Below are 15,841 nucleotides of genomic sequence, written 5' to 3'. Positions count from 1 at the left end.
GTAATAAATAACCTTTACAATTTAAAACGCATAAAAAAATAAAAAAATTTAGTTTGGACTAAAAAGAGCATATGGCACAAATGTCAAATTATTGCAAGCACTGCAATTGATTAGTAGATACGTTCCCTTTTATAGCTCGAAAAGTCACTGCGGTTTCGTTCGAATCAATTTAAATGTTAAAGGGCGAAACTATTGTGGTATAAACCATTATAAACCGCGCGGGTGCCCGACACGCTCTATCGAACAGAAATGGAAATTCCATGGTCCAGGGTCAAGAAAGTCACGATTAACGGCACGTTATCAGCGCTCGACCCTAGCATCGAGTTCACTCCGAGAGATACACAAATATATTTTTTTCTCGAAATAATCTGCGTCAAACATAATAGATTATAACCGCTTGTCTGTTTTTCCGCTTGAATCCGCATTGCAATAAAATCTGAAAATTAAAGTAACGTGTAACGTTACAAAAAAGATTTTAGATCTCGTTTCTGTTTCCTAAAAACCTTGGAATGCTTTTTCTTCCCATATTTTTCGTATATATTCCGTCCTTGTGATTTGCTTTATTACAACATTTTCTGCGTTTCGGGTTATATGAAGAAAAAGAAAAAATAATTAATATATAGCATTTCCTATTCCTTGTTTATTGTTTGTTATTAATAATTATACATTATTTTAAATATATATTTTTATAGTTATTGATATGTGATTTTCTTTTTGTTATAGATAAATGTGCAGTCGGCTGTCATGGATGTAAGTATATTTACAAATTGTACAGTGAAAAGTCTAATTTTATCGTAATTATTTTCAAGAATTTTTCATTAAAAATGAGAAATTAATATTCTGTTATATTTAATGTCACTTATGATTTTATATTATGGATTTAATTTTACATTTTATCCTCTAATTTCTTTCAGTACATGGAGGTAAAGCATATCAGGAAGGGCACACATACGTATATGAGTTACACGGAACGTCCGTAACGTCAGTCCCCGATGCTCAGGGTGACGCTACCTTAAAATTGAAAGGTACCGTTGAATTGTCAGTGAAACCTGACTGCATTCGGCAGATCCGATTGAAGGCCGTGGAAATCAACGGAGCGGTAAGTGTTTTATATCTGTATTGCGCATTTCCAAATAAAAAAAAATTGATAAATATACAAGAGGAAAAATAGGAATACATAAAATAGAGTGGAAATATGAAAGTTGAATTTATATACATATAATATTTTGACTTTTTTGAAAAACATTAAAAAACTTTTAAGGATGATTTGTACGTACAATCCCAGCAAAAAGTAGCTGAAAATCAATATTGTCGAATATATCTACTTTTGGTGTATTTTGAGTAAGAAATTGTGTGGAATATTACAATTTGATCTTGGCTACAGTGCAGAGATGTATTTTTTAATATTTATTGCGTTTTTACTGAAATATTCCGAATTTTGTTAATCGAAATGATCAACTTTTGGCAGAGAATTTCGCCTTGTGACAGATATATGGCTAACTTTATTGAATTATATTTAATATCTTTTTAACCAGTTAGTACTTTTATAATATTATTTGATCAAATATTTCCTCTGTATCTAAACTTTTGCAAATTTTAAACAAATTCTGAATATTATTTCCATGTGTTTTTGTCATTTAAATCGACGTAATTATATGTTATGTAATTATAAGAACACATGTTAATTCGGTGCAAATTAAAATCCTTATAACTTGTGAACGCTTTAGTAAATCGATTTACAAATTGTACTGAAGATTCTAAACAGATATAAGGACATTCTGTACAATTTTCATTAAATTCTCAATATTTTGAAAATAGGTACAAAACATCCTTAATTCAATCTCGTATAAATAAACTATATACATTAAAAACTTTTAATTAGAACTGTTTTTGCACGTATGTGTAATTAAAACTACTATGGTTTATATCAACTGTAATGCAGTAAAAAAGTTTCTTATCTGTAGGCGTTTCTCGATACGCGAGAAGATAATTAATTAATAAATTAATTTTTACAGAATAAATTATTTATTATAGATTAATTTTCATATAATAAAATGTTTCTTATTTTTAATTTTCTTTTCACTTTAAATTCTGTGGAAAATATTATCTTCTGTGCCATAGACGAACATGATAGATTTGTTTATAGAAATATTAAGAGTATAAATATGTGAAAATGTAAATATCATTTATTTTCCAGCCAATATCGTTACCAGATGTTGAACAGCACGCGCTGCAATTCAATTACCATGATGGCCATATCGATACGCAGGTTTGTGCCGAAGCCGGTGACTCTCAGGCGTCTCTCAACATCAAGAGAGCTATCGTCTCTCTCTTCCAGTCAGCCGTCATCCAAGATTCTGGCTCTACAACTCATCACGAGGTATGTCAACAAGTCAAATCGTCCTAATTTATTAAATTTGTCTAAACAACTATCTCGATCTAATGTTTGTGAAACTTTCAGTTCGACGTATTTGGCGGCTGTCCGACTGACTTTACCTTCCACAAAGACGGCGAGTCGTTAGTCATTTACAAGGAAAGAAACCTGGGCCGCTGCTCCCATCGCGAGAACATCAGGGAAGGACCCGTGTCCGCGATCTACGATTCAAAGTCCGATATTCAATCGGCTCCGTTGCTATCATCCCACCAGAAGATTGAACAACGTTTTAAACGCGGTATCTTGAATAAGGCGACCTCGGTCGAGACTTACAAACTGAAGCCATGGAGCAACGGTGATATCAGCGCCAAGACGATCGTGGAAACCACGCTGACTCTTAAGGGCCAGATAGGCGATAGTCCGAATGCTCCCGTCACCCAACCAAAATCTCTCATTTTTGAGGCACCGCATCCCGTCATCAAGTCTTCGATTGACGCTATTGCTGCAGCTCTAAAAGCGGCGAGTTCCGAAGAGCGTGATAGCGTACAGCAAGATGCAGCGGAGAAATTCGCCGAGCTCCTTCGAGTCCTCCGTCTCAGTAGCAAGAATGACATTCTCGCCGTCTATCAGAAAGTGAAGGTCGGTGCTGGTTTTGATAAAGTTCAGGACAAGAAGATTTTGCTGGATGCCCTCTTCCGCACCGGAAGCGGTGAAGCCGCCGAAGTGGTCATCGATTTGTTGAAGAGCCACGAGCTCACTGATATTCAGACCCTCATCTTTTACGCGAGTCTCGCTCTCATCAATCACGTGAATTTACCGTCAGTAACCGCTGTCACGTCTCTTCTCGATCAGCCGAACCTGCCGCGCCTCGGTTACCTCGGGATCGGTCAAGTGATCGGAAAGTACTGTCAAGAGCACACCTGCGATAACGTAGCCGAAGTTAAGCAGGCTATCCACAAGATCCGCGAGAAGATCGGCAACGGAAAGGCGAAGACTAGAGAACAGGAGAACCTCATAGTCTCGGCTCTTAAGGCGTTGGGAAATACTCATTTTCTCGATGACCCCAGTATGAATAAACTAGCCAGCATCGCCGAGGATAAGAACGTTCGCAATCGCGTCAGGGTGGCCGCGATCGAGGCTCTACCCGTTCGCTGTTCTATGAAGTGGAAGAGTATTCTTCTGAAGGTTTTTGCTGATCGTGAAGAGGATAGCGAGATCAGAATAAAAAGTTATCTGTCATTAGTCGACTGTGTTTGCCCGCATGTTGCCAACAGCGTCAAGGAAACGTTAGATAAAGAAACGGTCAATCAAGTTGGATCCTTCATTCAGAGTCATTTGCGTAACCTACGAGCCTCCGCTGATCCAAGCAAATCCGAAGCGAAGAGACAGCTCGATCAGATTAAACCGCGAACCAAATTCCCGGAAGATTTCCGTAAGTTCTCCTTCAACAATGAATTATCGTATAACGTGGGCGGAATCGGAGTCGGTTCATCCGCGGAGAGTAACGTCATTTACAGTCAAAACAGCTTTGTGCCACGTTCGGTGAACTTGAATCTAACCGCTGAGGTATTCGGCAGATCTTTTAACTTCTTAGAGCTCAACACGCGTGTCGAGAACCTTGATAGACTGATCGAGCACTACTTTGGGCCTAAAGGTCGTTTGACGCAGGATGAGGTGGAAGACTTGGTGGAGAAAGGCGTGGATAAGGTCGAGGATATTGCAAAGTACGTTAAACAGAAAGTCAGCAAGTTGCGCCATAAGCGTGAAGTCAAACAGGGAGAACTCGACAAATTCGCCAAAGGTGTGAAATTGAGAAACAACGAGGTGGATGAGCAGTTTGATATAGATCTATCTGTCAAACTGTTCGGTGTCGAATTGGCGTATTTAACTTACAATGGAAATCCCGTGCATTTATCGCCGCACAACATCATCGATAAGATATTCGATAATGTTGAAACAGGATTCGACAAAATAAAGAAATTTGATTACAACTTGCAGAGTCGCGTGCAATTCCTGGACGCGGAGCTCATCTATCCGACAAATCTTGGCACGGCGCTCTCCGTGGGCGTGATCGGCACCAGCGTAGTTCACTTGAAGACATACGGTAAATTAGACATCCCGGCAATCATAAAGAATCCACAAAACGCCGAAGCACACTTCGGTTTCGAACCTAGCGCCTCCATTCGGATTGCTGGTAGCCTGGTCGTTAAAGGATTCGATGTAGAGTCTGGCATGAAGCTCGTCAGCACATTGCATACCAATACAGCGACCGATGTGACAGTGAAACTATTGGATGGCAAGGGTATTGATATAAAAGTCGGCGCGCCTCTTAAAAAGGAAGTGGTAATAAGCGCAACCGGCGAGGTCCTGTTGAGTACCGGGTCGAAAGGCGATATATATAAGCCTGCCAAGTTTGGCAAAAGCAAGGTATACAAGGATTGCTTCGAACAATTCGCCACCATTGTGGGCGTAACAGTTTGCGGACACCTAGAATACCCGTATGATGGTATAGAATCGGTGAGCAGGAGAGCATTTTTCCCCTTGAACGGACCGTACAAATATAGCCTTACCAATGAGAACAATGATCTGACAAACGCCCATCTAAAGATTTATTACGATAAGACACCCAATTCTCGATTATTCGAGATCTTGTTGGATACGCCCAACAGCAAGACTGATAGACGCGTATCTCTGACTGGTGAAGTCACTCTTGAGCCCAACAAAGTCGCCAAATTGGCATTCGATTCTCCCATCAAAAAGATTTCCATTGAGACGATATTGAAATCCAATTCTCAGGAACAGACGCTTATAGTCACGGTGCACAACGATCATCATGAATACTTTGCTCAGGCCGGTCTTTTGGCCGACGGTGCCAACAAGTACAAGCCCATATTGAAATATAAGGTGCCGGAACATATCGAAAAACTAGCGGGCACCAAGTCCGGAATAAAGACATCTAGTCAGCAATACAATGTGCAGGGTAGCGTGGAGCTGATCGATGAAAATGACACGAAGAAATACGTGTTCAACAAGGTAGCTCTGGTCGCGGCCGATCAAAATCTCGTCGGTCTCGATGGATACGTTCAGTCTGGTAAAAACACCGTTGCTCTGGATATAAAAGCAAATTACGGCGACGAGTCAATCGCCTTGAAGTCACATGGGAAAAAGCTGGGAGAACATCACTATTCGCTCGGTTTATCAGCAGTGCCGTCTAGAGATCCCAATATAGCATTCGATGTCGACTGGGAATTGCGTAAGGATCCACAAGAGTTCGAGAATAATCTAGTCTTCGTCCATGGTCCGGATCTAAAATCCACAATCAATCGTTTCACTCTCAAGCAACATGTCATTACAAAATGGGGAAATCCGAAGGAATCCTTTATCCTGAGTGGATCCAACAAAGTCTCGTATCCCGCTACGAAGCTGAAACTGAATCTCGAAGGAAAACTCACACCCGGTTCCATCGATGGCGACATCGAGATTGTATATGACAAGTTCAAGTTCGGCACGGAGCTATCCGCCAAGCGGAACACAGCTAAACCGGGCGAGTATGAGTTCGAATTCGAGGCCGAGCTATTGCAAAATAGCATCAAACTGGAATCCAAACGTACGATTGTCGACCCGCACAAGAGCAAATACCAGAACAAGATCGAGCTGATCCCGGGCGGCAAGTACGAGGCCGAGGCGCTTGTGACATATGACAAGGGCGACAATCGCGTGAACTTCGAGGTGGATGGTGATCTGGATCTAAACGGCAAGAAGGTCAAGCTCTTTAGTAGTCTAAACGCCGAGCGTCCCACCAATATCCAGTCTCGAGCATATTTTACCGTCAACGACGTCAAGTACATCGATTTTGTGCTTAAATTGCTGCGACAGGGTATATATCCGCAGGGTAATTTATCCCTAAATATAAAGAACTATTTGAACGTCGTGGGACAGATCACGGCACAGAAGGAGAAAGGTAACGCGCAGCTCAACATCGATCTGCCGAAAATCAACCGAAAGATCAAGGGAAGCAGCGAATTCGTGATAAGCAGTTCACAACACAATGCTGATGTCGAGATTCTATTCGATGCGGAAAAGGACCCGAGCAAGTGTCTCAAGTTGTCCACTATTAATGATGTAAAGAAGAACTCCATCGACTCGAAAAATGTGATCGAATTGGCGAATCACAAGATCAAGGTGAACTGTAAGTTAGATGGCACCTTCAACGAAGGTGATCTGATCGTCGACGCGGACATCGCTCTCCCGAACGGTCAATATCTGACTTACAAAGGCAAGCGCACGTCCACCAAGAAAGACGACAAGTACAACATCCACGTGAATTTTGAGGGTCAGGAATACGAAACTAAAGGCGGCAAGATATCGAAGAAATTTACGTATATTGGCGATGTTATCGATTTGGATTACAAGAGGAATACGTACCAGGGCAATTTGCAAGCGATCGTCGACTTAAACGGCAACAAGGGGCAGGTCGATCTCAATTTGAAGAACCTTGCCGATGTCGATGGTTATAAGAGATTGCTCGAAATCGTTCTGAGCGCAAAGGGAACATATTTGGATAGTGCAAAGTTGTCGGGGCCGTTTAGCCTACAATACAAGGGTGGGGTGCGCGAAAACGGTGAACTAACATACCAAGTAGCTTCCTCTTTGCGCAAAGACATCCAGTTGAAGGTAAGGGACAAATATCGATAAATATCTCGAGATTACGAGAAGCTTATAATTTATAATCTAGTGATGTAAATCTATCGTTCGCAGAGTTCTGGAAACTACCTCCCTGGCGATGTCGATAAGCCTTGCACGTGCAGCGGCAACGTGGAGCTGGGATTGCCGTTCGAAGGATTGCACCAAGTCAATTTTGATTTCAAGAATAGCTTGCTGAGTCAGCTCAAGAAAGTCGAGTGGGAAGGCTCATCAGAGTTCACTTACAACAAGGACAAATCGATCAAGTTCGATGGTGCTTTCAAGTCATCCGGCATCGATGACTGGGAACAATTTTACGAGAGCGATTTGAAGGTCGATCTGACAGTCCTCAAGCTGCCGCCTTTCCTTTATCAAGACTACTACAAGTATGTGCCTAACGGCGACAAAGTGACAATCAGCACCAAATCGACAGTCAAGTACGGTCCTAAAGAATTGACCACCACGATCGAATCTCTCACATTCGATCGCGATTTCACGCATATCGATATAAAGGCCAAGGTTATCACCCCATACGAGAATCTACGAAACATCGACGTTGAACTCAAGCACGAGGTAAGGTTTACAACGCTGTTCATTCTTCTTCTTCTGTAAAAATACATTTTTTTTTTCGCCGATTTCGACTCGTCGAGCGAATTCTTTGCATCATCCTAGCAAAATGTCACCCTTGATATCCCATTACGTCATTTACCATAATTTATTCCCTTACGACAGCGTGCCGTTTAAAGACCAAGGTAAAGTTTACAGTGACCAACGAGATTGCTGCGAGGGTGGCACTATCTATCCATTATACGAACGTCTAATACCTTCTTTATTTATTTTTGAAGAGAGAAAAGGACGGGCACGTAAGGAAAACCGATGTGGCCGTCACCGCCGACGGTACAAAGTACACAGCCAAGAGCGAAATTCAAGACGGCAACGTCTCTCCGATTATCCATATAGTTCTCACTTGTCCGAAGGGAAAGACTGAATTACTCTCGAAATTCGAGAAGCTTGGCGACCGAGAATACACGGGTAATTTTAGTCGAATTTAAGGGAAACTTTTTTTAAGAACGTATGATATATAAAAGTAAAAGGGTCACCGAAATTTCAAATAAATACATCTCTTTATATTCACGTATTGCCTGCAATATTGATCAAATAAATTTAGATGGATGCAGAGACTGAAAATATTTCAAAGTGACGTAATATCTTTATTGAAAAAAGATTTTATAATATTAATATTTTTCTTTAAATAGATGAAATGGATGGGAAATTTTCAGACAGAAATCTTTCAGAAAAAGAAAATAAATTTGTAACAAATGCAATTTTTTTGTTATTACAGACATCTATTCGTGTTTTGCTGTACATTTTTTTAAATAAATTAAATTTCAAATAGGTTAATGAATAAGTTTTGCATAAATATGTATTTCGTTTGTATAAAGGAAAAATTTGTAGCAAAATCTTCTTCAAATTTATTAAATAAGTGCTTTACACTTTCTATAAGAAATGCAAACTTAAAAATAAAGTAATTTCAAAGCAAAACCAGGAAATTATATTAAAATTTTTCAGCAAGTATTGAGGCAATTAAAAAAAACAATGAAATAATTTACAAGATTTTAAGGATGTTTTGTATGTACTTGTAATCTCAGCAAAAAGTCGAAAATCAATATTGACGAATATATCCACTTTTGATGTATTTTGAGTAAGAAATTGTGTGGAATATTACAATTTGATCTTAGCTACGGTGCAGAGATGTATTTTTTAATATTTATTGCGTTTTTACTGAAATATTCCGAATTTTGTTAATCGAAATGATTAACTTTTGGCAGAGAATTTCGCCTTGTGACAGATACATGGCTAACTTCATTGAATTATATTTAATATCTTTATATCTTTATATTACAGTTAGTACTTGTACAATATTATTTGACCAAATATTTCCTGTGTATCTAAACTTTTGCAAATTTTCAACAAATTCTAAATATTATTTTTATATGTTTTTGTCAATCATTGACGTAATTATACGTTTTCCATAAGAACACATGTTAATTCAGTGCAAATTAAAATCCTTATAACTTGTGAACGCTTTAGTGAATCGATTTAAAAATTATACTAAAGATTCTAAACATATGTAAGGATTCTGTACAATTTTCATTAATAAAATTTAGTTAAAAGGCTTCAAAGATCAACACAATGGTGAAAATTTGCAAAAAATAGAACGCTTATTACACTTCAATAAACCATAAGAAAATGTTTATTTAATTTAAACACGACAAAATTTTCATTAAATTCTCAATATTTTCAAAATAGGCACAAAACATCCTTAATGTTTGCACGATGTTTTAATATTTTATAAATGTAAGATACATATATTTTTAAGTTATCTATTTTGCCTTTCTTATATTAGTTACATTCATATTGCATCTATTCGAAAAAGCAAAACTTTCGTTTCTTCGAATAAACATCCTTATCGAATTCGCGTTTGATTTTAGGCGAATGGAAAGTCGAGACACCCTACGGCTTCGCTGTAGCCGACGCACACGTCAACCTGCAGAGCATCGAGAACTTCGTCATCAACGTTAATCTGGACAGCGACAAGCTGAAACATCGTAAAATTCACGCCGAGATCACCAACAGTCCCACCGCCAAGACCGGCAGGAAAATAATCATCGCCGTCACCAGCGATGGCAAGAATCTCATCACCGGAAGGTAAAAGCATAAGAAGGAAGTATACAGGGTGTTCTCGGGTTAAATGGTCAAACTTGAAATATAAATTTGAGACCTGAAAACAAGCAAAAATTTCCTCTGGAAGTGCTTTGCTCGCAAACGCTTCGTTCAAGAGATATCGACTTGTTAAGTTACAGAACCATAGGAATGAATAATACCGAAATATTTCTGTTTTGTCTTTGTTTTGAAGATTGAAGGTCATTCATAGGCTTCTATTTTTTACAAACAGAATCGATTTCGCGCAGTGTACCAAATAATTGTTAGTTCATTGAATACTTTCGTGAAGTAAAGTAGTACAATATGCCTCGTACATATTCTAATAGTGAATATGCTGATATGGCATATCTATCATTTTGAACAAAATATTTAATAATCATAAATTTTGGTTACTGTAAAGCAATAAAAAAAGCAATAAAAAAGATAAACCTAAATTATTTCGATATTATTCATTCCTATGGTTCTGTAACTTAACAAGCCGATATCTCTTGAACGAAGCGTTTGCGAGCAAACTTCCAGAGGAAATTTTTGCTTGTTTTGAGATCCCAAATTTATGTTTTAAGTTTGGCCATTTAACCCGGGAACACCCTGTATATCCGTAACCATGGTATATCTGAACGTTGCGATAATAATTAATGATTATTTGGATCAAGAGGGAAGAACGAAAAGATAAAGTTACACAGGTCGTGCGGAATGCAAAAAGTCCACAAACGTCTTCCTCGACATTCTCGACTTCCATTAGCGATCTCGTACATTCCGTCGCACTTGCGTCGTGGAGGATCGATATTTCCGACGTAATTCTAAACGATGTTCTCTAACGACGCGCGAGATATGGATACACCTCTTGCGTATATAAAAGAAGTAAAAGATCGATCGCCTACGCGGCGACAAAACAAAGAGTAAAGATGTCCTCCTGTAATTAACGAAAGGGCACGAGGTCATTTTCAAAGGAGATCAGAGATACGGTAGAATACGTATCTTCGTTCGTCGTTCCACCTCGTTCTGTGTAATTTCATCGATTCACCTGCTAAAATTAATTCAAGCGGTTTCCGAGAATACCTTTCAACTGTGCGCAACCCTTTTTATTCGCTCCATCGAGATCACTCCCGATCAAATCGCAAAACGTTGGAAGTTGTGATGGTTCCTCTCAGAAATTTAGAGTGCCACTGATGGCGTGAAAAGCATCATACGTGTATAAAATAACATTACTCTCAACATTAACGTTCCATGATATTGTTTAGAATACACACCAATTTTTCTGAAATACACCCCCTAAGAACAAAATTATTATCAGCAAGAAAAGTTTGAAAAATATTATAACAAAAAACCTAGGACAATAATTCCATAAGTGAGAAAGAGAGGAGAATGAAAAGCATATCTGACGTAAGATTATGATTTATTTGCAGCACAAACTACAAGAAACGTGACGAAGGTGGCAAGACCATCGTCGAAGGCAACGGCAGCCTCAAGATAGGCGAGAACACGAGGAGCTCGTCCTTCAAGTATACTCGCCAGCAATTGACTCAGGATAAGGATGGCGAGGTCGGCGTTATAATCGTTTTTAACGGCAAGTTCGATCCAGCGGCTATCGTGGGCGAGTTGAAACTCTCGAATAAGGAAGTCCTCGTCTTCAATAGCTACTGCGAACAGAGCAAGGACTGCGCTCACTTCAAGCTTCAATCGAGCTACGACACTGATCGTAAGTCAAATTTTCATCGACACGTCAATTGCATCTTTTTTGACGAGGAAAGTGGAAATATATAGACTGAGAAAAAATCTGGTTGCATTAATTAGAATTCTGATAGATTCAACCAGTATGTTTGTTGGAAAATGGACGAACCAGAATTCTTGTAGGAATTACCAGATGAATCTGATTAATTTCATTCTGTTAAATTTACCAAATTTTCTGAATTAATAATATTAAACTCACCAGCACCAAGTCGTCTAAAATTTTTTCCATCTAATCTCAAAAGTTTGTCTAATATTCTGAATTCCAACAAGATTATTGGATAAATTCAATTCAGATTATTGAATAAATTATTTTAAGTTCAGTTTGTTAGAAATTAAACTGATAAACAGTGGTGCAAGAAGAGGATGCAGTTCAAACACACACAATCAAAGAGCTAGTGTCCTCTTTCTGACACTACTGCTCGTAAGAGAAAAAAAATATGCTTTGGATTTAATGTTAATTCTACACTGAGAAAAAATCTGGTTGTATTAATTAGAATTCTGGTAGATTCAACTAGTATGTCTGTTGGAAAATGAACAAACCAGAATTCTTGTAGGAATTACCAGATGAATCTGATTAATTTCTTCCTGTTAAATTTACCAAATTTTCTGGTTAATAATACTAAACTTGCTAGTACCAAGTCGTCTAAAATTTTTTCCATCTAATCTCAAAAGTCTGTCTAATATTCTGAATTCCACCAAGATTATTGGATAAATTCAATTCAGATTATTGAATAAATTATTTTAAGTTCAATTTGTTAGAAATTAAAATGATAAACAGTGGTGCAAGAAGAGGATGCAGTTCAAATATACACAATCAAAGAGCTAGCGTCCTATTTCTGGCACTACTGCTCGTAAGAGAAAAAAAATATACTTGAATTTAATGTTAATACTAGTTCTTTATATACATTTTATGGCAAATATTGAATACGAATTAAGAAGCAAGCAAAGAAATTAATGCAACAAGAAATTTTATAGATTCAACCAGAAAATATTAACCAAATCCTTATAGTAAAATCTATTAAACGTTTTAGTTATAAAAAAATCGAGTTTTATCATGATAACTAGAAATTCTTGTTTGATTTAACCGAAATACCTTCAATCATATACGTCTTGTTGGTACAATCAAATTTTTCTCAGTGTATGATCCTCGATAAAACAATCTTTGCCAAACTGAATGGAATTCAAATTTTTACCTCGTTCCTTCGTATCTTTTTCTCATTCGTTTTTACGTCTGCACTTTGCAGCATTTCTTTTTCCTTCTTTTTGTTACATTTTTCTTTGGTTGTTTAAAATTGAAAAAGACACACAAAGAAATTTCGTGTTCTCTTTTTCACTCGTTTTTACATCTGCACCTTGCAGCGTTTCTTTTTCCTTCTCTTCGTTACATTTTCTTTGACTGTTTAAGTTTGAAAAAGAGATGCAAAGAATTCATGAATAATTAACGAGAGAAAACAATTTTCAACATGCTTATTTATTTTTAAAAATAATAAAATTGACTGCATACCGTGTGTTATATGGAGAAAAACTTTCCGCACATAATAAAAAGGATGTCAGACACAGCGTACTTGGAAATATATATTGCCTCCATGATACGCTCGCTTTGCGTGTCGCGGCCCTTTATCAAGACCCGCTTCGTCATAACGGATTCGTAAAAATGCAAAAGAAACGTATAACGTTAACGGGAACCGTATAACGAACCCCCGCGGTTTATGCGAACCGCACACTATATCGAGAGTGTGTATCGTTCTCCGTCTCTCAGGAAATCATCCTTATCGCGACGCACATGCTCTCATCCGCGTTGCACGCACGTCCACCCCTGCTAAATAATTAGAGAGCCTCCCTCCATGGACCTCTCGTCTCCGTATCATTCTCCCCAACGTATCTCTCCCGTGTGTGTTTCGCATGAATGCGCAATAGGCCGCGACAGGGAGTTTTCGCGGGCAGCAGAGAGGATGCCAGGCCTCCCCTTTCGCGCGTTAAACTGCCCGGATCCCGGTCGATAGCTTTCTATTCTCGCGTGATCCGCACCCGATTCGTGCCTTGCCTCGGTTATTAATAGACCCCCGGATTTTTGCACCCCCTAACTCGCTCGCGTGGCTCTAGCTCAAGACGGTGCGCATTTTTTTCCTTCCCTTGTTACCTTTCCTTCTCTCTTCCGACCCCCTTCGACGGGAAAGTCGACGAACGCCGGGATCGTGATGCGGGAAGACAGGCGTGACCGACCAGGCCAGGTGTGCGAAGGCACGATACAAGGAAAAAATAAGTCGCGAATGACGTCACGCGCCGCAAGGGCGTGTGCTCTGACGTATACGCGTCTTAATCCTTTCTAGATGACGTATGGCGCAATAATATTTACTTGGTACATTTTATCTCTCTCTTTCTCTCTCCTGCTCCTCCTTTTTTTTCTTTTTTCTCTCCTTTTATCTTTCCCTCGGGATCAATTTGGAATCCTGTCGGGCCTCGAGAGGAAATAAAATTCTCGTGATTAAACTCGAGGAACTGCTCTCGAGAATGCTGTGTAAATAGGACGGCGCGTAACGAGTTTCCAATGACAGCATTAATAGTTATGAATCTTTTATGATTGCTATCAAATGCTCGTCGTCCTTTCATGATTTTATGATAATTATCGATTGTCCTCTCTCCGAAATGTTAATTACACCGTCCAATTTATCTCATGGCCTCGATTATTTATGCCTTTATCTTGATAATAATTTAATAATTTTACATTTGCTATTATATCGCTGTAGTTTGACAGAAATCAAAGAGATAAAATCGAAAAACGCGTGTAAAACTCGAGTAAATTAAATATACATGGAAAATTTTGTCTGGCATAGAAGAAAAAAGGATTGTGAAATAATAATTTCACTAGGGGAACTCGAACTATTTTTATCATTATCTTGATATCATCTTGATTATTTTTTAATGAGACAATTTTTGTAATCTATATTTTTGTTCATTTTTACAGAAAAGAATTACCTGAATCATCAAATAACAGTGGAAGTAGACCTAAAGAAATTCAATGTACCGGCTGAATTTGGATTAAAGACCAGCACAGAAATCACAGAATCCAAGTTTGATCACTCCGCCAACTTGTATTTGCACTCATCCAAGGACAAGTCCCAGTATTCTTATCACGTTTACATTCATCCCTTGGAAAGCGGTAGGAAAGCTTCTCTCGCTTCTTTATCAATAACACTTATTAATTAAATTAATAAAAGTTATTAATAGTCACGTATTAAGTGACGTTTTGGACCTATTTTTAAAATATTGAGAAATTAATTAAAATTGTATAGAATGTCTTTACATATGTTTAGAATCTTCAGTACAATTTTTAAATCGATTCACTAAAGCGTTCAAGTTATAAGGATTTTAATTTGCATCGAATTAACATGTGTTCTTATGGGAAACGTATAACCGCGTCGATTCAAATGACAAAAACACATGGAAATAATATTCAGAATTTGTTGAAAATTTGCAAAAGTTTAGATACAGAGGAAATATTTGGTCAAATAATATTGTACGAGTACTAACTGGTTATAAAGATATTAAATATAATTCAATCAAGTTAGCCATGTATCTGTCACAAGGTCGAAATTCTCTGAAGTTCTCAAAAGTTAATCATTTCGACCTAACAAAATTCGGAATATTTCAGTAAAAACGCAATAAATATTAAAAAATACATCTCTGCACTGTAGCTAAGCTCAAATTGTAATATTCCACACAATTTCTTACTCAAAATACATCAAAAGTGGATATTCGTCAATATTGAATTTCAGCTACTTTTTGCTGGGATTGTACATATTTAATAATATTTTAATATGTTATTAAATTAAGACGAAAAATTAAGACTCGCCTGTTTTTCTTGGCAGCTGCTATTTTGACCTTACCTAATCGCGAACTGGCCGTTATAAGCACACTCGATTTGCCGAAGACGAAGCAAACTGGCGCATTCAAGGCCGATGTATCCGTTTATTTGGACAGGAAGAACAAGCCATCCGAAAAGACTGCCCTGGTCGCTGCCGGAGACATTAGTATCGGAAAGGATAGCGGATCCTTCAACGGAGAAGTTAAATTTATTTACCCGTCTCAGCCAAAGGTACGTCCGTCTGACGTGGAAATGTACTTTCGTACGTTTACGAGGAATTTTTTTTTTTTAAATCTATCCAGAAATCATATTGACCCAAGTTTGATAAAAAAAAAATCTAGCCGAAGAAGTAATTTCAATTTCGCTTCCAATTTTCACGCGAATAGGATCAAAGTCTTGATATAAAAATTAGAAAAAGGCAAAAGGAGAGCGAAGTCTTGAGTTTACTTTCGATTTTCTCGCAA

At 38.1% G+C, this 15,841-nt stretch overlaps 1 protein-coding gene across 1 annotated transcript in view; it reads left to right on the top strand.

Annotated features, from left to right (window-relative positions):
* LOC105249291 (apolipophorins) overlaps nucleotides 1–15,841 on the top strand; it is a 37,108-nt gene that overhangs the window by 6,792 nt on the left and 14,475 nt on the right. The window contains exons 2-11 of the mRNA XM_011254630.3: nucleotides 724–750; nucleotides 915–1,099; nucleotides 2,198–2,380; nucleotides 2,462–7,048; nucleotides 7,133–7,630; nucleotides 7,903–8,089; nucleotides 9,550–9,766; nucleotides 11,188–11,480; nucleotides 14,478–14,672; nucleotides 15,382–15,608. Coding sequence (XP_011252932.2) covers nucleotides 724–750; nucleotides 915–1,099; nucleotides 2,198–2,380; nucleotides 2,462–7,048; nucleotides 7,133–7,630; nucleotides 7,903–8,089; nucleotides 9,550–9,766; nucleotides 11,188–11,480; nucleotides 14,478–14,672; nucleotides 15,382–15,608 — 6,599 coding nt within the window. The remainder of the gene's footprint in view (nucleotides 1–723; nucleotides 751–914; nucleotides 1,100–2,197; nucleotides 2,381–2,461; nucleotides 7,049–7,132; nucleotides 7,631–7,902; nucleotides 8,090–9,549; nucleotides 9,767–11,187; nucleotides 11,481–14,477; nucleotides 14,673–15,381; nucleotides 15,609–15,841) is intronic.

This window comes from Camponotus floridanus, unplaced genomic scaffold (assembly GCF_003227725.1).
Source record: "Camponotus floridanus strain SB8 unplaced genomic scaffold, Cflo_v7.5 scaffold113, whole genome shotgun sequence".
NCBI classification, from domain to species: Eukaryota; Metazoa; Arthropoda; class Insecta; order Hymenoptera; family Formicidae; genus Camponotus; species Camponotus floridanus.
Note: the sequence above shows the minus strand (reverse complement) of the source record. Positions and strands in the feature narration are given on the sequence as shown.